At 42.6% G+C, this 23,041-nt stretch overlaps 1 protein-coding gene across 1 annotated transcript; it reads right to left on the bottom strand.

Moving 5' to 3' along the window:
• Positions 1-779: 779 nt before the first annotated feature.
• LOC131284640 (D(2) dopamine receptor) lies at positions 780-19,158 on the bottom strand. Its single transcript, XM_058313504.1, has 8 exons — positions 18,132-19,158; positions 10,827-11,051; positions 10,517-10,715; positions 9,629-9,859; positions 6,833-6,906; positions 6,546-6,766; positions 1,079-1,302; positions 780-966 (listed from the first exon to the last, which is right to left on the bottom strand). The coding sequence occupies exons 1-8, from the start codon at positions 19,156-19,158 to the stop codon at positions 780-782; spliced, it is 2,388 nt and encodes a 795-aa protein (XP_058169487.1).
• Between the last annotated feature and the right edge of the window lie 3,883 nt (positions 19,159-23,041).

Below are 23,041 nucleotides of genomic sequence, written 5' to 3'. Positions count from 1 at the left end.
TCTGAAGTAACCACGGACAAAAGCGCGCAAGGCTTACAACCCAACTTTCGGTTGGCATGACCGAAGATGGTCGTTACGTCAAGAAAAAGAAGGTAATGGAACTGTTGAAACTATGTTGATGTTTAGTTTTAAATTTAAATGAACGAAGTAGATATGGATAGATCATAATTTTTCTATCCTTTTCAACAGTTTTGATCGTTGTTGTCAGGAATGAAAATATCGTAAAACTTGAGGGCGGAACCCTAAAATTAGTCTTCCTTAATTTCGCTGCAACGATTCCGCAGCGCGTCTAAATCTGTTAAACCTTTCGTGATAGTTTTCGGATGGAGTGAGAAAGAATGTGCCAGCAAAAATTGTAAGTTTTTTTTTCTCAATATATATAAAATCACATTTAGGTTTTGTGCACAGTTTTCAACATCGCTAATCGCTCTCATTGCCTTACAAAATACTGTCATTTTCACTTCGCTATCGATTAATCCGGGTGTCCGTTTTAGCGGGCTACAGTTTACGGTATCCTAGTTGATTGTAATTGCCGTCCATCGGTAAGTACAGCTGCTATCGGTAGGAAGGACGGCGCTCCGGCCATCGCCAAGGGACGGGTGGGGAGGTTGCAGTGCGGGGATGAGTGCACATTTGTACGAGATTGCGTGCCGGACGCTAATACGAGCGTCGATACCACTAAGTACTAAGATAGGAGACGGTGCGCCTGTCCGGATCACGACCCCGACCTGGGGAACCGGATGGCGCAGCTATCGGATGAAGTGCCATCCCCGAGCGGTTCAGCAGTCGTCGTCCGTAATTTCGTAACTTCCTCGGAAGTCGCTGAGCGGTGTCGCCTGCGTCGTGGAAGGGGTCAGCAGCGACGAACCCTGCAGCGAGATGGCCAACGGTAGGGCAGACGGTGTGCAGAGACTGATGGCACCTCGGCTGTCGGTGACCGAACGATATCGTGGCGGTCGTCCGGAGCTGCAGTAGGTGGAAGGAAGATTGAAAATAAAAAGTGATTTAGTCTCTGTTCCAACGCAACGTCGCAAGCGATGACGATCTGCAGAAAATGCGACGAAAAACGCAAGCTTACCGTTCGCATCGGCAGCGCAGCAACCGGATGAAGGCCGCCCGGAACGTTTTGTTGAAGATCGTGTAGATGATGGGATTTATCGTCGACGAAACGTAGCCCAGCCAGAGACAGATGCTGACGATGCGCTCAGGTACTTTCGCCTCGGGCCACGCGGCAAAGATGATGTTCAGTATGAAGAAGGGCGCCCAGCAGAAGACGAACGTGAAAAACACCAGCCCGAGTACCTGGGGATGAGAGGGACGTCAGGTTAGTAGTGGTAGAGAATGCTCCAACGATGAATGTGTTTATTTTCGTCTACTTTAGAGGTTGCCAAGAGAATTGACATACTGTCCGCTTTCCTCCGCGATATTGAACTATATTCTCGATTATGGTTGGAATGAAGGTGGATTTCTCAGACATGAAATATATCTAGACTTATACAAGCTTTAAGACTTATGGATCTTTTAGCGTTGACCAATGATGCTTTTACTGTTTTTAGGTACACTTTTTTTTCTCGAAAAATGATATTATACAGAACTTATCACCCTGACGTATAAGCATAAGTTAAAAATTGAGTGTTACAAAGGCAGAAAAAGGTAGAATTCAAAGAGATGTTTGTTTCGAATATTCGTTTTTTACTAAATTAATATAAATATTATATATTGGCAAGGATTTAAGATGTGATCAGTTCACATAGTTTAGAAAAGTGTGCCAAACATCAACCACGTCTTTGCGAATTGTTCACCAAAGTATTTTTTAAATTTCCATGAACCACAGCATACACTATTTGGTATTTTTTGAAAAAAGTTTATCGTTAATAGAACACTGTTTATGTTTGTGACAATGAAATATATCTTTCTTAAATGAAAAACTTAAATTTACAAAAAATTTCAATGGCATGGTGGCATAAAACAAACTAAAATATTAGATAGCAGGATCAAGAAGACGACTAAAAAACATATAGATGGAAGACGTAGCATAAGCACTGAGTGTATTAAGATAAAATAACACAAGTGCAATATAATCTATAAATTATACATAAAATAATTTAATGTTATGTTTGTGTTAAATGTGATGAATTAATAAAGTTCAATGAGTGATGTTCGGATCAAAGTGAATGTAGAATGCATGAATAATCAAGCAAACTCACCAAGTCGAAAGATTGTTCTGAGTAATTTTCCTCTCCCAAAAGTGTAACTTAAGCAACTACTAAAGTGTCAGACTAGCTCTCAAAAAACCAAATGTGTTATACCAAATATTTGAGTATTCGTGTATTTGTATATCCCTCCTAACCGGTGCTTGTTTATTTGAAAGAGCTATGATACACCACGGAGACGACTTTATTGCACCAATCTGACCTGCTACCGACACCCTCCCAAATGTTAAATAGGATATCATGCCGAGCTAAATTAATGTTCAACCCTCCCCGGGAGTAGGTGGGCGCGAAAGTCTTTATCAAGGAACTTTGAAGCGTGTAACTCGTAACGCGTATATTATTGTTCTTTGCTAAACTTCCTTCGCCACGCACCTTCGGGCCGCAGGTCACCCAAAACATTGAGTTCGGCTGAGATATTCAGCGACTCGTTGCCGGAGCGATGAACGGTGTGGCGTAAAACTTTTAAATTACTTTCTAATTTCATTTTCGGCACCACCCGTGCACACGTAAACACACACACACACACGCCCGAGTTGTTGGTGTGACCGTCAACATGCAACCTAGTGGAAAGTGGAAGTGGAAGATGGCTTACGGGCGTGATTTGCCGTGTGTTGTTGTGTGCTTGAGTTTTGCAGACAAGTTTTCGAGTGCGCTGGCGAAGGGCTCGTTCTTTGCTCGCGAGGCCACAGGTGATAAATGGGTCGGAAACATTCTTTGTTTGTCTCACGGAGTATCCTGCAGCGATTTGACATCAAAGGTTGTGGGAGTCCCTCAAAGGTCACGCCTGTGAGAGTGCCGGGCTCGGAAAAGCTGGTGCCAGTTAGAACTTGCTTCTCCATTCTAAACAATGGGGAAATCTAATGAAACTTTTCTGGAGGGTATGTTTGGCAACTGTTAATTTGTAACAGTTAGTATTTTTCTTAGTTTTGAATGTTTACTACCAAGAGAAAATGACCGACTTCATCCACACCAATCATGTTACAGAGCTAATACTTCATCGTAAAATTTCGAAACTCGAATCGTCGTGAAATAATCTGATCACCAGAGCCGTTGCCTCGAACTTCGCTATTGATTCGAGCGCAAAAATCGGGAAGCCATGGTACTTGCTATCCACATGGTTGAACAACATATTGAATGTGACTTTTTAGAACGTTAATGTTCTCATGGTATGGGTGTAGCGTTGTTGCCATTATAGTGTGCGAACTACAAGCAAAAATCTGGCGCTTGGGAGTTGCTAGCTGGAATCTTGACACAAAACAGCGGAAATTGTATCGGGCTTAATTTTCATCAAAATGTTAACGAAAATTGATCAATACCCCATCAATCGAGACTCCTGGAACTGGAATCCTTTAAGTCTATGTTAATAAAAGTAATAAAGTGCAGTTTAGAGATATCCATCCGTCTTTTGCAATTGCAAAATATTAAATTATGTTTTCAAAGAAAGCTTAAGATATTTACAGGACCATAAAATGATGTATTTGATTAATATAATCAATGCAAAACTTTGACATCTAAGGGTGCCTAGTGTCTGAAAAACTATCAAAATCAGAGTTTTCATATCACCCCAATCTGTTTGAATGAAGTTAAAAATAAGATCAAATGAGCATACGTCAGTTTAGTTGTTGTAAATGTGTATGTAGTGACATTAAAACATGCATGAATTATAATATTTCAATGATGCCTAGGGCAATTTAAAAGCTCCTGGTTCGGCAGTGTGGAAAATGTTTAAACTGATCGATCAGTAACAATTATTGTACAATTTTCTCTCATGTCGAGCATTTTCACCAAGCCTTTAAAGTTAAATCCCCATCGCACCATTGCATTCCAACCCGAAGTAGCACTTTGGCTGGAAAATGGGTGAATTCGAAAGAGAAAATAATTTTTCATTTTCCCAGTGTAATCCGGTTTTCTTTTTGACAGTCTCGATGCTCGACTGTCTACTGTCTCGTTTTGGTTTTCCCTCGTCTTTTGCACCCATCTCGGGACGGAGTCAATTTATGAATTCAAACAATACCGGAAGATAGACTGTCGGGACTGCACAGTGCCTGTCGCCCGGTTTGTTATTTTGCTTCTTCCTGTTGAACACCTTCGCGGCAACAGTTGTCGCCTGGACTGGCCGCCTGGGATGATGGTGTTCGGTTAGTTGGTGTTGAAGCGGCGAAAAAGGAGCTCGCATAAACATTCCATTAATTATGAAAGGTTTTCGTTTTGTTTCGTGCTCACGTCCATCAACCAGTAGGACTGGGATGTTACGAGTGGATGAGGAAGTTTTTAAAATAATTGCCAGCCAAAAGGATGACCAATCGAAAAAGGATACGAAGGGATGCTGAAAAGTTGTGGCGCTGCTGGTGAACCAATGATCATTCAGGCCCAGGAGGATTTTGCTTTTGGATCAGCACTTTTAATACAAACTTTTAGTTTTCCCACGCTCGGTAGAAAATGGAACAAAGGAGAAATTGTTTTCACTAACAATAACACTAACTAAAAATCATAAGTTTTATTTACCACCACTTACACCACAGGGACGAAGCGGTTGCTTTTGCAACAGCACCCATAGAGGAAAAGCATTTCCTGGAATAGTTTTCATTCGCGTTTTCATTAGACAAAGCGACACTTGATGTGATGGAGGTAAGTTGGCCACCGAGTGACTCGCATAAAAATATAGTTTTTGTTACTCTCTGACGGCAATTGAAAATATTTGAAAAATCGACGACCATCAGTAACCAGTACGTTTGGATATGGCTACAGATGAGGTTCATTTATTTTTGTAGACCTTTTTATGTTTTCTATTTAATTAACTGAAACCGAAATGCATGCTTCTTCAACAATCGATTGATTTATGGACATCAAACAAGTAACAGTCAAAAGTAAAAGGATATAATAGTTTGTTGAGATTGTTTAACGCACTTGAATGAACTGGTTAAGAATTATCTTGTTTACAATAAAAACTTTCTTCTTCATTTTAAGTTTAAGTTGAATTATGTCTATTTAAAAATGTAAAAATATTTTTAGAACCGTTGGAATAAATATACAGAACTGCACTGAACTTGGTTCCAGCACTTTTTAACAATTTCACACAAAATATTATATACGATATACTACTTTATACTATATATACTATATACTATATACTATATAATAGTATATTATATATATGTAATTGAAATAGTACTAAGATTGAACGCAAAATGTACCAATTATTTGAGGTAGGCGTGGCAAAAGTTTACTATCCTGAAGCGTTAAGTAACGTTTAAAGGTTTCAAATATTTGATTTTTCGTTTTGGGTTATTTGTCGTGTGAAAATCACATTGGCGAAACCTATCTCAAAAACCTTTTAATTAAAGCTATATTATAGCTATAGCTATATAAAGTTTCAATGATAAGGGAGTGGTCGATGAACAAAACATGCGCTTCGAGTAGATCTCGCTTTATAAATATTCGTTTATCGCCAAATCTAATTAAACCTGGTTTTGATTTTCATTTAATCCATGAATCGAGTAATTGAATATATTAACAAAAAAACCCAGAACAAATTTCTAAAAGCTTGCCTAAACGTAGTCCCGTGGTATCGAACATCTACCTTACACACAATATGCAACATAGATAAGATCGATACATTCCTTAATAAACTGAACTCTAAGTACATGGAAAAAACATCCTCACATCCTAACTCCCTACTAACAAATTCCCTCCACCCTCCCTAAATCTGGTTACATCCACAGTCACAATCCATTACCATCCATATTCCTTAGTCACTGGTCTATTGCGAACATAGCTAAGGATAAACATCCAAAAACAGTCTATCTTAAGTTCAAAAGATGATTATCAATTAGTTAGATTAAGTTAGTTAGGAGTAAACTCATATTATTCAAATATATTTTTTTTTTTCCCTTTGTCCTGTGGTGGGTTTTAGGTATAAAAAATTTTTTCCCACTCCAATCTCTAGACTCCTAAGAAGGAATTCAATTTAAAGTTAGCAAAGCTATGAAACTTCATTAACAATGAGGAAAGATGTTTATTTCGAACCCAGTAACTATGTAATTATTATTCACATTTTATTGTATTTTTATGTCCTACCCAATAAACTATACTACTACTACTACTACGAATATATTAACGCCATCTATTAAAGATGTTAATGAAATTAATTTATCGCTGTAATGTAATATTTTAATAGCACTTCATGTTTTAAAACGCAAGATCAAACGATTGGTTCGATTTTTACATAGGCGAAAGGGGTGAAAGGATAAATCAATTATAGTCGGTAGTGTTAATTGATTTTGGACGTAGTTTTCCCCGTCGACCCAGTTGGCCCGGCCCGCTTCAACCTACCTTCGTGGCCTTCTGCTCGGTTGCGACCGCGTTCGCCGATAGGTTGGTGCGCTTTTTGCTGCCGAGAAATTTCAAATTAAAATTTATCGCTGGCGTCGGCACGCTGTTGAGGTGTATCCGGAAGGAGCAGAACTTCTGGCGTCGCGTTTCCCGCTCGATGCTGTCCGGCGTCTGGGTGCCCTGGTCGCAGACGATGGTTCGCGACCGTTTTCCTCCACCTCCTCCTCCTCCTCCTCCTCCTCCTCCTCCTCCTCCTCCACCTACTCCACCTCTTCCTTCTCCTCCACCGATGGTGCGGGCACCACCACCGTTGGTGTAGCCGAGGTGCGGATGTGACATGCTGCCCTTGATGGAGCTCATTCTACCGGATGGGGGCGGGGCGCGCCAGGCGGGATGTGCAATGGGAAGATCGAAAGAGAAAGGAATGCTTATGACTTGGAGAATGTAAACGTAATTAGCGCACACAAAAGGGCAGCAAATAGAAGGAAGTCATAAATTAGTACGGAGCGCGCTCTTTTTTGACACCCAACGGATGCGACCCGAAAGCTGGGTGGTTTGATGGAGGCGCATGGTGGTTGGTGGAGTGCCGTCGGGTCGTTCCATTTCCACATTAAAATTGTCGCTTTTCCTTTTTTGCTTCGTGGCTCGCAGTTTCTGGTGACGAAATCAAAATGGGTCCTTTATAGTTTTGAGTGGAATAGAAAAGATTTTCAATCGGGACTTATTCTCGCCTCGACACGACTCAAGCTTCCAGCGATTGAGTCGCAGTGGCTGAGCCAGAGGGGCGGTCCGGTCTCCTGGATTTTTCACACAGTTTTCAGTCGTTTTTTATTTAAAAAAAATGGTTGGTTGTTTAACGAACAGACATCGATATTAGTCCAAAGTTTAGTTTATTAACATTTTTAACTTTTCCTTATACTTGTCGTTGATGTTTACAATCTTTCTTCTATTTTGCTACTAGCTCCTACTTTCTGCGAGTACGAAGCCAGCAGCTACTCTCAATCAAACTCCATGATAACTGTCCATGGTAGTTGATTTTTCAGCCAATTTATTCAGCGTACCTTCTTAAAAATTTATATTTATGCTAGTGATGTGCAAACTTATTTAGAAAGCAACGCCAGAAATAATTGGCTCATTTAGAGTGAGTCAAATCATGCTGAGTAAATCAAAAATTCCCTCACTCTAAATTGACTCACCTTACCGAACCGTTATTCTCATCACTAACATAGAGCCAACCAAATTTCCTTTGCAACGACGTATAAAATGTATGGGAAACTAGGTAATAAATAACTTTAAATTGGCTGTTTAAAAAGAAACAAATATACGAACAACTTCTTTTTCTATCTTTTAGAAACTTTGAAAGACGATATCTCGTACAATTGTGCTATGAAATGTTATCAACATTGCTGAATCATATGGAAAGGATATTATGAAAACCAACCAATCTGAACCATTTTCTGTGATGCATTTTCTATAGTTTTCATCCCGAGTTTTAAGTCCAGAATTCTGCCTAGAGAATGCAGCGCTCGATTGATGCCTCTGACCAATGCCAGGATGAAAAGAAATTACGAGACCGCGTGTTTGCTGGTTGAAATGTTCGTTGAGTTGGGTGGTCAAATTGCTTTCACCAGCAAAGTAACGAACGTGAAACCACGGATGATGGGAGTATAAAATAATCCTTCCTTGCACCATCTGACAAGCTAGTGGGATTGCGTGTATGTGTTTGTACGTGTGCCATTTGAGTGTTTTTTTATTGCATTCGCCTAAGGATGCACAGACAAGCGATTCATTCAACCGATCCGTTGAAAGTTGGACCAAATAGTTGAGCGATTTGTTGAGAGCTCCGTTTCCCAGCCAGCGGTGAAATTGTCATCCAAAAGAACGGACGGCAATCGGGAGGATGCCTTGACATCGCACTATCCGGCCTGCGTGTTCATGCGAACGGTTCGAAGTGGCACCGGACCTGCGGTGGTCCTTGAGCTGGCGCCAGGCTGCGGTTTTGGTCTGCGCCATGTGCGACCTTTCCCACCGGCCCTTATCTTGGAGGGGTTGGCGGAGTGAACTGATTCAAAACCGACCATCCCACCCTGACATTGTATTCGGATGAACTGCGTAACTGGGAAGAGGATGGCGAGCGCAGAGGGCAAGCCGTCGCTCCACTTTCGCCACCGGCCAGTCAAAGGATGACGAGAAAAGAATGCCCGCAGTCGCGGAAAAATGGATAGAAGCATGGCGGCGGGATGCAGCTTTGCCGCGTGGGATGATAAAAACTCCTTTCACAAATCGAATTTCCATGCACTTCGTCCGTGCCGACGGATGGCAAGAATCCGGCAAGTTCCTTCACTATCCAACACCGAACGGAAACGCACCCTGGCGGAACGTAGGGATTCAAGATGTTTTTTTTTTTCTTTACATTTATTTCATTCTACGTCAAGAAAGGAAAAAAACCACTCTAAAACCACAACTTCATTCAGGAGAGCATGATTTTATTTCTGCACCAAACGACAAAAGGACCATTTGAGGCAATTCGAGTAGTGCCCTTGGGATGAAGTAATCAATTCTGGATAGTCGAAGATGCCATTGTAATATTTGATTCCATCTTCCCGTATGAACCTCTTTTCTTCCAACAGAGAAAAAAATCCAATAAGCGTTCCCAGAGCTAGCGCTGGTTCTCTGGCTCTGACATAATTCAAACCGGGACATGTTGAGAATAAATACAGACGATTGGTAAAAATAAAGGAAAACTAACTCAAAACTAAACTCGAGGCGCTGTCTTTTCTTCTCTATAGCTTAAAACGAGACAAACAAATTAAATTTGATCTGTTTTTTAATAAATGCAAAGTTTTATTGTTCGACATTCGAGCAAAAGATTGTCAATATAATTACTTGAGATGCAATAAGGTCGCATGACGCGATTCCATGCTTGCAGTTCACGTATAAATGGGTGTTGCTCTAACATAGACTTGTGACAGTTTGCATCGCTACAACATTTGCTTGTTCATTACTTTACACTTCGTGGGAGCGTATGTTTTCTTCCGATGCCCCTATTTGCTGCAATCCGATTCGTGTACGGCTATACCAACCTGTCCATTTTGCTGCTGGTAGTACCGTGCCACCGCCACGGGATGGCGCTGTGCCTTGCCGGTCCGGAGGACATCGATGGCGGAGGCGACGAGTCGTGTTGCTGGCCGTACGGCTGCTGCTTGTTGTTGTTGACGGTAAATTTCTTCATCTCGACCGCCTTGTTGGACGTCGACGAGCCGTCGCTTTGAGAGTTGTTGGAGTGTTTCGAGGACGCTAACCGTCCTCCCAGTCTGTGGCGGAATGAAGAGCGAAACAAGGTGCCTGCTTAAGTGTCCATTTAGGAGAGTGTGTACGATAGGCACTCCATTGATTGTGCCGTAGCATTCAGTTTGTTTTACCCGTACACCCTTTTAGGTAGATTTAAATTAAAACGAACATTCTATAAACTGCCGTTGAGTGCCGTCATGGTAGAAAATAACCCATTTAGGTGATATTTCGTTTCTCTATGCGGATGTGGATTTTTTATCTGTGATAATTTTTCATTTTTGTTTCATTTCCACTTACTTTGAAGGCAAGAACATTTTCTTCAAAAGGAGAAAAGGAATTACTAGCACACTTCTGTTAACCACTAACAATACTATCTTAAAGAAACTGTTTAAAATAAATCAAAAGGTCTTTTGTGTAATGAAAATGATTATCGCTAAATTTGTACGTGCAACGCTGATTCGTAATGCATCGTTAGTTCGCGCTGTTTTTAATTTATTTCAGAACATGAAGCAAAGCTGCTAACGACTTGATTACATTTCTCTGGAGTGGGCTAATGTTTGCGAGCTGTTTGATTGTCTGCAATCCGGAGCCAATAGAACGAGTCACTTCCATGCATACTTCCCGCTGATAGACACGCTTGGAATGACTTGGCGGTGATTTTCGCCACCGTTCCACCTTACCTTCGGAACAATTCGCCCTCCGGATGCTGCTCGAGGAAGCGAGCCTTCTTCCGCAGGAGCTGCACGGTCAGGGCGTACGTTACCACCATCATCACCATGGGGATGTAGAACGCCACCAGCGAACCGAACACAAAGAACGCCCGATTGTTGATGACGCACTCGTTCGGGCCGGGCATAATGTTGTTCCGGTTGATCATACCTGTGCGGGCGGGACGGAGGCGAAACGGTGCCGATTAGGATTGATTAACGACGCATCACCGGTTGCCGCCGGGCTGGTCCTTCCCCCTTCCCAAACCGATCGCCAACTTACCGAGGACCGTGATGGAGCTCGAAACGAGCATCGCCAGCAGCCAGACCAGCGCAATCTTGATTCCCGTCAGCCGCTTGGTTGAGTGATGCCGGCTGCCGAGCGGGTTCCGGATGCCGAGGTAGCGCCCGAGACTGATGAAGCACATGTGCAGGATACTCGCGGAGCAGGCCAGCACGTCGCATGTAACGTAAATATTGCACCACGTGACTCCGAACGGCCAGTAGCCTGATTGGTGTTGAAACAAAGAAAAAGGGAAATATATCAGAGAAAAAGCTAAACATTGGAATTTTTCATGCTGCTACAATTGAACATATTGAAAGCCATGTCAGCTTTCCGGGCCTGATTTGAATGTTATAGTAAGAGCATAGTTTAATTACATACTTTTTTATTCGCACCATTTATACCGTTCTTGGGTAGTGGTGTCGCATTTAGTCATTTAAGTAACAATATGATGTAAAGTATAATGGTCAAGAAAACGAAAAAGAAATGGTATTTGGACATATTTATACAAATTATGATCGAAACACCTTAATTCTTCTAAAAAGCATCTATTGTCACTGTACACCATGAAAAATACTCAAAAAAAATCGTTTAGTGCATCTCAGTCGGTTGTGTTTATAATTGTGGTATTTTACCTGTGATTTATATTTGAAACATATTTTGATACAGAACGGCAAAATTACTCAAACATCGTTGCTCTATGGGTCTATTGTCTTAGAGTCTAAGACTTAGACCAATGCATTTTACAGTGAGATATAGCATTAAGGAAATTATGGCATCCAATTTATTTTTTTTAGGAATCCAGCATACCAGTATAACCTGTTCAGAAAATATATATTTTGAAGCGACTCTACTACGAAGTGGGAAGGTTTATCTTAAGAACGCTCAATTGAAGTTCAAATAACTTTTCCCTGGAAAATGTGCTACCTTGCAGCCAAGTTTGTTATAAATCGGCAAAACATTTTCCCGGCAATTTCAATTTGGTTATGTAAAGAGTTTTATTTAATGGATTTAGGTATTCTAAAGCAAAATTTAGATGGTTCGCAAAAACATAAAACTGCTTTCGGATTTTTGTGGAAAACTAATAATCATTCCTTCAACAATTTGGAAACGTATTCCATATGTATATTGCTAAATTTCCCTTGGATACGTTTTTCAGTAACCAGGAGAAGTCAGTGTAAATCGTAACGAGTGTAGTAGAATTTGGGTTGCAGAGTACGAAGAAACGAATATGTCATCCGTCTGGTCCTGTTCACTCGCATAGGAACCAGTTTCCAGGTTGGTCTAAATAAATTAAAGTTCTGCTGCTGATAAAAGAATTATACCGTGCAATTCGTACACCGTGCAATACACCCCTGGATTCCTAGTTTGTTAGTTTCATGTTTGCTATCGTACGGCTTTTTGTAACATGGAACAATCAAACAAAGGAAGTGTTTTATGATGCAGTGCGCACAAACGTGGTTCCACAGAATACCTGTGTTTTAGAACATTTTGATCACAACTGATCCTAAATAGTTATCTTACGATTTGGTGCAAAATGTTTGAAAAAAAATTATATAATTATTAAAGTCTATGAATATGCACACATTTTTTTAGATTTAAAAAAATATTTAGTGAGTTTTTTCCTTATTTAACGAACATCAAGAACAATAATTAATTTCTGATTGATAGATTATTAGTTCTTATTACTTATTTAAAGTCCACGATTATAAAACCTGGCCACATTTTAATCATATTTATAAAATCAAACTTTGTATTCTGATATAAGACGCAAATCAGGCTGACTTTAGCAATTTTTGAAATTTCGACATTATCATAGCTACAGTCAAATACATCTTAAGAAGCAACATGTTCTTGTCCATCCTTCAATGAAAATTGAGTTCAGAAAGAATGTTGGTATGGATCTCGCACAGGGCTTACGAGACTGAATGTTGCCAAGCTTTTATTACTACTACTTTAGGTTTGTTTCGTAACGCCGATGCGTGAGAATAAACTTTGTAATGTTGTTGCTACCGTTTGGACAAAGCGCCTTTCTCATTCATGGAACGCTCCACTTTGTGTTCGGTGCGATTTTGTGGCGTTCGTTGCGCAAAAATCAAATAAACGCTACGAGCTGGAAGGAAGCTAATTTAATTTATTTCCTCCAACCGGTGGCTTACGCGTGGGGCGAAAATGAACTTGCGAAAAGAAAACGGCCCCGCGATGCATGCTAAGCGGTCGCCGCCGAGAGGAAAATCAAACATTTGCCCTGTCACAACGGCGCTGCCGCGTTCGGCTTCGGCGGGGGTGAAAAGTTCTGCAGAAAACGTGTTTCACGTTCGCCCCTTTGCAATGGAACGATGTAGGAGAATGTAGGGAAATACATAACGATAGTGAAAAATGTATGGTTTCAATAAACTAATTTTGTGATTTTACATTTAAATTCAGCATTTTTATGCGATGAAATCGTGGGTTTTGGTTTGAAAACTCTCAATATTTTTCCTGTACTTAATTAGAATAGAAGTGTTATAATAGAACAGGTAATAATGAAGCATTTACATTTTTAAAAAATAGCACATCATATTGCAGTTGTGACTACCGGACCTACTATTAGTTAGTTATCAATCTTATCATATTTCGTGTTCTCGTGTCAAAACATGTTCTGAAATCTTCGTTGTAGTAAAAAGAGTATGTATTTGGTTTGAACACATTCTTCACTTACTAAAATTCGTATAATTGTTTTTGTGTTATAACTGTGTTTTGGTTAACATTAATAAATCCAGAATTTTGTTATATGTTAAACTCTTTTATAGATGGTCAGGAACAAGAGATGGAAAAATAAAATGTCCTGAAAGAAATGCAACAAATCAATCGAGGAGTGTATATTACTTCTTCTTCCCCTACTGCCAATCTTTGGGCGTTGATGGCCCGGAAGGTACCAGTCCTGTCGGTGAAGGTTTAAAATATGAATAAAAGCGTCATCACGCCGGCGAGTTTACGGAGTAACGGAAATGAATTCATTTTTCCGTCAAACGTGGCTTAGGGGAAATGTAAAACGGGAATTTCCCATAAAGCGGGTACGTTTTCAGGAACATTTAAAATGTTACACCTTTGCACCATTCGCACCATTGTGCTTGCGGTGTCCCGGTTGTGTGACAAACGGGACGATCAAAGCAAAACGCAAATGCGCTGCTCAAACACGGCAGATTCCTTCCGATTTGTCAACGACCAAGCGAAATGGTGGAAATAAATTGATTATGAATAGATGAGCTCGTTTAGCAGAACAAAAGGCGCTTCCAACTTCGGCACGGAATCAATGAAATTTATGAATAAAATCAAAGCCGGCACGTGACCGATGTGGTGTAATGTGTTTGCACTGACCCAAATAATATTTTTCCCTTCCAAGCCAGGAGGAGGGTGAGAGATGCTTCGCTGGAAGACATAGTTGGCACTTCCGGTGGGATCGTTGGTGCGCGCACAGGTACGCACCAGGCATCCCGAGACACCGAGATGCGAACGGTATGGCAACACGTAGCAAAACGTATTAGCACCACTCAGCACACCACGCCAAACCCTGGGCGGCTTGATTAATGGATCTCATAATCCGACCGAGTGGGACAACTTTTCTCCACACAAAAACCCACATCTCATGCCGGCACCAAATCACACCGTCGCAGGACTCGCACCGAGGGCGGCTGCATACGTCATGATTTATGCCGTCCTTCACGGGAGCAGAAAACAAACACCTACTGCTATCCTCACATCGGCACATGCAGGCAAGCAAGGCAGGGCAAAGATTTGTCAAATTGTTTTCGACCGAGGGTTGCGCTTGGAAAGGTTGGTTCGGAAAACTTTTGAATAGCAAAGTGTTCTCCCGGGAGCCGTTGTTAGGGGGGGTTGTGCGAACCGATACCCGATGCTTCGTTCACCTCGAAAGTTGGAGAGTAAGCTTACACCCGATGCAAGCTGGGATACATTTTTGCTGAGTCGTTCGGCTTGCTCAGGGATCAACTGACGGTTGATCGCGAAATTTTGCATGACAAAGAAAAAGTAACAGTTCTCAGCAACAGACAGTTTCGAGGGCTGTACGGGTTTCCCCGGATTGCCTCCACCCCTGGGTGTATAAATCTCAGTCCACGGACCGGTGCCAGATTTTTTCGACACTCTCGACGCGCTTCCTGCGAAGGGAAGACGAGTCAAAAAAAATGTAACTTTCGACGAAACCACCTCGTAACCACCTCGCAACCGATGGCATTAGACGCACGTAGCTAACGTTTCCGTAACGAAGTGCTCAAAGCTGTGGCGGTGATTGTGGCGGCCAGCAGTGTTGTGAGCCAGTGGCTCAACCGGCGCCTGGCATGGTGGGCAGATTTCACGTTCACCACAAACGTGATATAAATAATGGCACATGGGGGGAAAGAACGGCACATGACGCAATAAATCTTTCGCTGGCAAAGCCAAACCCGGCCGCATCGAGGCGCTGTATGAAGCGCGCCGAACTAACGCCGATTTACGCGCCATCATCATATGCTGACAGTGGCTTCAAACGGAATGGCAGCGTGCGTGCGGCACCAGGCGCCTCCATCCATGCCCGAGTGGCAGGATTTACAATTCAATTCTCATTTCTTCTCCCATCACTCCCGAATGGGAGTGGAAAGGTTCGTCACTTTGTTTTCACGAGGCTGTTTTTTTGTGTGTGTAAGTTTTGCTCACGTCCACGATATGGTTACGCCATGTGATTACGTTTCGCACACGGAAGCCTCCATCGTCGACCAGCGCGTAGATGAAAGGTACACATTTCCGCCACGGCATGGCGACAATTTTTTTTCGTTTTTGTTCGTATCCTTGGGTGCGCACTGAACTGTGGAATGCGGGGCATAGGTTTTTGTACCTCCACTTCCCCATCGCTTGTCGAGTCAATCTGTTTTTCCTGGCACATATCGCCGACAGAATGGGTTTTTATTGAAAACAGAATGGAAGTGGAGCATTCGTTTCGGTTCGGTTTAGCTTTTTCTGTTCGGTTATCCGTTTGTTTGTTGTTTTGAAACACGTACAATACAACTGAAATTTTTAGCATTAAAGGGAACCGTGGAAGGAATACAAATATGTGATGCAAATGCTTTTTTTGTGTTGCTTGGGGAAATTTGTAGCACAAAAGGTAAAACTATGGAAGAAAACATAAAATGCACACTACGAAACACAAAAAAAAGACCCGTATAAATCCAGCTGGGAATAAAAACAAAACAAAATATCTTTCACACAGTGGTCACAGTGGATGAAAATCATTGATTTTCATTTTACATGCTGCATAAATTGGAGCATATTTGTGAGCAAATTGAAAACCCTCTACGAATGCTCCCTTCAAACTACACCAACGTCTCCCAATGCTAATTGTATGCACTATTCAACTACCTCATTTTGATCGTCAACGTGAACAACCCAGCAATATCGCAATTGCTTAACGTCGAAGACTAACGATGGCCAACAGCGGAACAACTTTTAGAGAAATCAAACCCAAAACGGAGCTGGGATAGAAAGAATGATTTACCGTCGCTAGCGAAAGTTCGTGAGTGTTCCCAAGTGTATGACCCGCGCATTAAACTGTCAACACTAATGATGATTTGTATTTATCTGACGGGGCGTTGATATGTTCAATGAAAGCCATTCTTTTAAGTTGTGTTTGCTATTTTCGGATATCGCAGGCAATGTTCGGAAAACCATTTCCTCTTCCCACGCGCATGTGTCCGCCCTTTGGAAGAACCGGAAACGAGCCATGGAATAAATCTTTACGATTTATTCACGAGCAAACCCTCCATAAATTAATGTTTGGTGGAATGTGAATTGTATTGCAACTATGCAAACTTTCTGCATTCAAGTTACTTATCTATGTAAAGCTCATGAAGTTTAACATGCAACAGTTCCTTTGAAGCGTATTTGGGTTGTTTATATCAGTTTCAATATCTTGTATGATCAAAGGGATAACAAATGTCATTGAATTCGATCATCTATCATCGCAAAGAATCTTCATTTGGACTTAGATTGAAAAAACCTGCGGTTCTAGGATTTTAAAAATAATCAAAAAGCAAAAAACTAGTAATTCACAACGTATACATTAAACAAAAAATGGACCAAATATCGTTGGCTTTGGCAAACAGTACGCAAGATAATCGAATGAAGTAAATTTTCTTGTAAACCTTTACAAGTCTAACACTTCAAAACACTATACCGATAGCCAGTCAGATGGCCTTATGGGATGTTTGCCGTCGCTGACCAAACTATGCTTGTTGGCATGTGTTTCAGCTGTTCTGTAACATTCACGACCACCTGCTGCTTCGTATGGGCTTTAAAATTATTGAAATATACCCTGAGGGTAAGATTTTTCAATGGTTTTTTTTATTATGAATAATTTAAAGACGATCGGAGGGTTATTGGTGTTGGGTATATTGATGGTATTTAATTGGTTCAACACTGCCAGCGATCTTTAGGCTTGATACTGTTGCCAGGTTGGTCCAAAATAGCCCAAACGTATGATGATTTCCGATAAAGTTAGCTATTAGAAAGAAAAACGACTTTGACATTCCTTTCCCGCTGATTGTTAAAGCTTTAGCTGTAACACTTGACTTGGAATGATATCGTAGCTTCAGTTATGTTGAATACTCAATTTCATAAAACATATTCATCTTCTTTATCATTTTAGTGGTAAGGGTTGTTCTTTTATTCAACGATCCTTTTGCGAAGCACACTGTATACCGTATCACGTAGTAACGAAATAGTAAACAATTGGTAAACAATTGGCGTAGAATACAGCGCTCCTGTTTTACAACGGTAATAAAGAGCGCGTGTTGTAAAACGCGAAGTCATGACAGGTGATTAAAATAAAAATTCGCGTTTTTAATATTTGTTTCTAGTTTCTAATAAAACAGCTATTGTTGATGGACATTATCTTAACAATTGTTTAATAAGAACATTTTATGTTTTCCTACGAAACATAGCTATCAAAATCAGTAGAGTGCCGTTGAGTAGGTTAGCAAAACAAGATGCTGATTTACTGTTGTAATTACACCTCTCACGATAAAAAAACAAAGTCTTAAACAGAACAGAAACTTCTACATAGAAGTGCAATTGAATGCTACACTACATAAAAAGTTATGTTATTAGTGATTTATTTGTATTGTTTGCTTTAACTTTTCTCCGATGCGCTTTCTCTCTTTTACTTTTAAATGAAATGTTTAATTTGTGAGCAGTATTGGCACGCTGCCACGTTTGGACGAAGGAGGAAGAGGTTTGTATCGAATATTTTTGACAGCACTTCACTGCCCCACTTACCGAGAAACCCTGGGATGGCGCCGAGTGGCATCACGAACAGGCTGACGAGCAGATCGGCGATGGCGAGCGACAGCAGGAAGTAGTTGGTGACGTTCTGCAGCTTCCGGTCGAGTGCCACCGCCAGGCAGACGAGAATGTTGCCCAGCCCGCCGGCGAAGATGAACAGGATGACAAACAGGAAGCTCCAGTCGTAGCGGCCGGCCGCGTCCCCATCGACGGCCGTCGCCACCGCCGCGCCCATCTCCTGCAGCTCGTCGGCGAGCAGCGTCTGGTTCCAGCCGGCCAGCGCGGCCACCGCCTGCTCCACCCCGCTCTGCCACTGGCCCACGAGTGCCGTCTGGAGCTGCACGTCCATCCAGCACTGGATCGGCTCGAGCAGGGACGCGTTCACCAGCTCGAACGCGTCGTTCTCGAAAAACGAACCATCGGCGGAGGACGCGTTCCCGCACACGAGCCGATACTGCGGCTGTTCACTACCGTTCCAGGACAACCGCAGCACGTCCCCTGGGTGGTGCCGGTCGCTTTCGCCCCCGGCATGCAGCAGTAGCAGCTTGGGCAGCGACACCAGAAGCTCCGACACCGGCTGGAGCACGTGGCGCCCGACCAGCGTGACGTTGTGCGTGGCCGTGGCGTTACAGGCGTTACTGGCCGCCGCCGCCCCCTGCCAGCCGTCGAAGAGGGCGCTCGGTTCCGGACCACACTCGTACAGGGCGTCGTTCCATCGCACCTCGGAGGAGGTCGCCCCGAGCGAGCGTAGGCCGCACTTGAACGTCTGGTAGCACTCGGTGACGGCCCGGTAGAGGCGCGCCGGGGGTGGAGTGGGGCCCGCACCGGCCGCGAGCGGTCCCACGGTGCGGAGCTCGCTCGAGAGCGGGTCCGAGCGCACGTGGCCGTCACCGAACCGGCAGTGAACGTCCGGACCCCAGAGCAGCGAGCTGGAGGTGTTGCTGTAGCTGGCGCAGGACACGAGGTAGCGGAACGTGCGCCAATGGTCGCACCCCGGCCCCGTCGTCCCGCCCTCGACCATCGTCCGCCACGCACGTACGCACGCACGCACGCTTCCGAGCCCTAGTCGAGGTTCGGTGAGGAGTGGCCGCTCTGGACTCTGCTGCTTCTACCTGCACTGACGCGCACACGATGACGACGCAGATCCATCCTAACCCTATCCTTCAGCCAGCCAGGCCGGCAGCGTGCGCACCGACCGAGTTCTGCGAACGGCAGGCAAAGTGGGCCTAATAAGTATTTAAATTGAAATCGCACCTGTAGTCGACAACCATGCCCCGTCACCAAGCACCATTGCACCAACTGCTTTTTCACCGCCATCGAGTGCGACTCGACGACCCGACACGTCGGCCGTGCAACCATATTCATTACCCTGCGCTAACCACATGCACCAACAAACGCCCTCTGCAGCCTTCTGCATAACGCATGGACCAGCGTGTGAAAGTGGTCCGGATCGTAACGGAGCGGGAAAGAGTGAGAGAGAGCCACAGCGAGCGATGGGAGTCTGTGTGTAGACGACGGAGATTTGACCAACTCACGTTTGATAAACTCGTCAACGGTAATAAATGGAATTTATGAAACACAACACCTCACGACCCATCCCTTACAACTGTTCACAGGCTGTCGCCACGGGGTGGCAATTTGCAGAAAATTATAATTTCGACCATTATTTTCACGCTGCTCGACGTGATTGAGTTTTCCTAGTCACGGCGCTTAAACTCAAAACTAACAAGAATGGGGGTTTTGAACTAAGCCATGTTGCCATTATGTGAATATGTAGTTCGTCAAGAGTTTATGTCTTCTTTCATCCCATTGAAGAGTGTTAACTATTGAAAACAAAGTAAAAATATGTTTCAAACACAGTTATGTGTTGTTAGTGGAGGGGGAGTGCAATTTTAAAATAATGCTTATTCGGCATTTATACAATGTGTCTTTACCGTAACATCATTAAAAGTTTATTTAAATCTCGTTTTAACTACGACTCGCAAGCACTCGTTTTAACTACGACTAATTGGTTCACCTTTTCAAATCATCTGCCTGAAAGCATCGATCTTCTCTGGAAGACTCGGTAACGGATACAGCACGAAATAATAATGGCTTATCCTGTTTTAACATTGTCTCTACGAACACTCTACTAACTGTATTTGCAGATGTAAACGGTAAAACTAAACTCTTTCGAACTAGTACAGAAACGAATGGAAAGAGGGTTCAAATAGGGTAGAAAAGAGTATTAGACAGATTTACGAACCTACAGAGTTGGGTATTTTGAAAGGTACTCTTATCATACTACTGTCTCGGGTTAAGGATAATAAATTTTCCAACTGTTGCCCATATTACCCTGCAAACAACAAGACTGTTGGAAAGAGAAAGCTTCATAAGAAGTGTTCATAGCAATGTTCAAAGCACATTTTTCAATTGAAAATTGAAGTAAGTAGCTATTGAATTCTAATGATTTCAATTTATCTATTGATATCCTCCATCGTCAGTAAAACTTATGTAACTATATGCAATGGCTTATATCATTTTTCAGTTGTGTTCACACAACTTGAAAAAACTAAAACAATACAAGTTTCGATCACTCCTTCAGATCGTTTCTGCAAAAAAGAAACCTCCATGTGACATATTGTTCTGAAAAAATCCTTTTATCAACCACACTACTATTGTAATAAATGGAAAGAAAACAAATGCAAATTAGTTTCATTGCTGTCAGACACTTTTCCCAGTCAATTATGTGTTGATTACTCCTACATTTTCATTATTCGTAGAGTTGGTTGTTTATTTCAAAAGGCTCTTCCTTTATTTTATTGTGATGCTAAAAGCACGCCGCGCACACAAACATGAAAGAGGAGACGAAGTCTAGATTGCTCTGCCGTTGGGTGAGAGAACCGTACACTCCCAGCGAGGTGCAGCGCCAGCATTCGTCGGGCGGAAACCGCCAGCGTCAACATGTTGTAAACGAGCTGCAAAGCCTACGCCGGTCGCCAGCCCGTGCATGATGCCAAGCAACCGCAAACCATTATCCGGTGCACATACACCAGGCCGAGTACAAATCGATCTACACCACCTCGGTCCTCCTTCACACGTGTATCTTTTTGTCCGCAAAATCCGGCTGCAAATGCCTTTCGCGCTGTGCATCATAACTCCACACGAGGCACACGAGATCTTGGTGGTTGCCATGATACCCCCCCCCCACCCCCCCTCCCCACCACTCTTTTTGGCCCTTTACAGGCGTGTAACATTAGCCCGGTCCGGAACCGTCTTGCAGTCAAAACCGCGAGTTTGCATTTCCCTTGTCGAGGCGTGAGAACCCCCCACCCCTCTAGGCTCGTTCCAAGCGGCTAGTGTAAGCCAAAACTGCCAACGACATTGGGAGCTGTGGTTCATGTCTGTGTGTGTGTGAGTATGTGTTGGTATGTGCATACCCCCGGAACCATCTCTAATCTGCAGCCTATCAACGAGGTACAAAGTGGAAACATAACCGCAGATTATCTACACAGCCGGCATCGGTTGGTGGCGGAGGCGTTCGTACTGGCGACGGCGGCTGTGGACTATCACCATATCTAAACGTGCTTGGCCTCCGGCTCGGAAACTGGAGCTGCCGCCATCGGCCACCCCGCCCCACGTGGCGCTTTCCGCACCTCGAGGTTGTATAATATACCGTTTAGGTTTCAGGCCTACTCTTCCACGGGCGACTTTATTCAGCGCAAGGTAATCATTGCGGGGGCCTGGAACGATATGACCGGTGCACTGTCGAGAGCCATGCAACGCCGTCCCGCCGTACCTTGTTCCGTTGGTCATTGAACGGTCAGCGCTCTGGTCAGCGTCGCCCACCACAATGCATCGGGTGCGCTTTGTTGGTCCGATTTTCCGTACGGTGTGTGGTCGCTACCGTATTGATTAACCGAATGTAGAACCCCTTGCGAACAGTGCCACCCACTACGACACAGCTTCCCCTATCTAGGCGACACTTTTATGCCACAGAACCCACAAACGAACGGCGTTGGAAGGCATCCTTTTCAATGGGCGATTGCAAATCCCTGATTCGTACGTTTGTGGTGGAGTGCGATACAATTTTAATAGCTCCAATTTATTCGGTGAATTGGTTCGACACTTTTTCCATAAATTTTAATTGATTTATTATTTGTTTCCCTCGGTGTTAACGGACATACCAGTTGGAGATAATTGTTTATCGAATCCATTTATTGCAATCACTTTTTAACGAAGCTTGCTATAGAATGGTTATCGTTTGTGACATTTTCGTAATTACATCATTGAATGTATCGACGCTGTATTGGGATTTAATCTCTTTTTTTAACCAGTGTGATCCATGTGATTAGAGGTGAAACGCTATTCTATTGCTTTGGAAGTAGAAAATAACGTATACTTGTTTTCCAAACATGCTTTTTCACCATATGCTTCATAAAAGGTCTAATATTGTATTTTGTACCTGTAATCGTAAGTGTTCTGAACTCCCTTTTGATACATTATTAAACGTACACAACATGTTTATTCAACATGACACTTGATGAAATAGCTTAAAAATGTTTTGATAGTGTGGTTGCTAGTATTTTTAAACCTACCCATACTTGATTAATCATTAATATGATATTTATTTTTACTTCCAACATATGGTGCAAAAATGTTATAAATACATTAAGATAAGCGCCTAAAAAAAGATGTCACCACAATAGAAATGTTTAAACATTTTGAAACAGATGCTCAGAACTCAAGAAAACTGCTTTAACAAATTGATTGTCATGACTTTCATTTTTGCTAGTCATCTGTTGTTAATTCTAAAAAGTACTTGTTCCGTGTTCCGTAAGTAATTGAAAATGTTACATAAAAACTATGGTTAAAAACTCATTATTTAGATCTTGGCATGGTATTCGAAATCCATTGGTTTGATA

Source organism: Anopheles ziemanni, chromosome 3 (assembly GCF_943734765.1).
Source record: "Anopheles ziemanni chromosome 3, idAnoZiCoDA_A2_x.2, whole genome shotgun sequence".
Classification (NCBI taxonomy): Eukaryota; Metazoa; Arthropoda; class Insecta; order Diptera; family Culicidae; genus Anopheles; species Anopheles ziemanni.
Note: the sequence above shows the minus strand (reverse complement) of the source record. Positions and strands in the feature narration are given on the sequence as shown.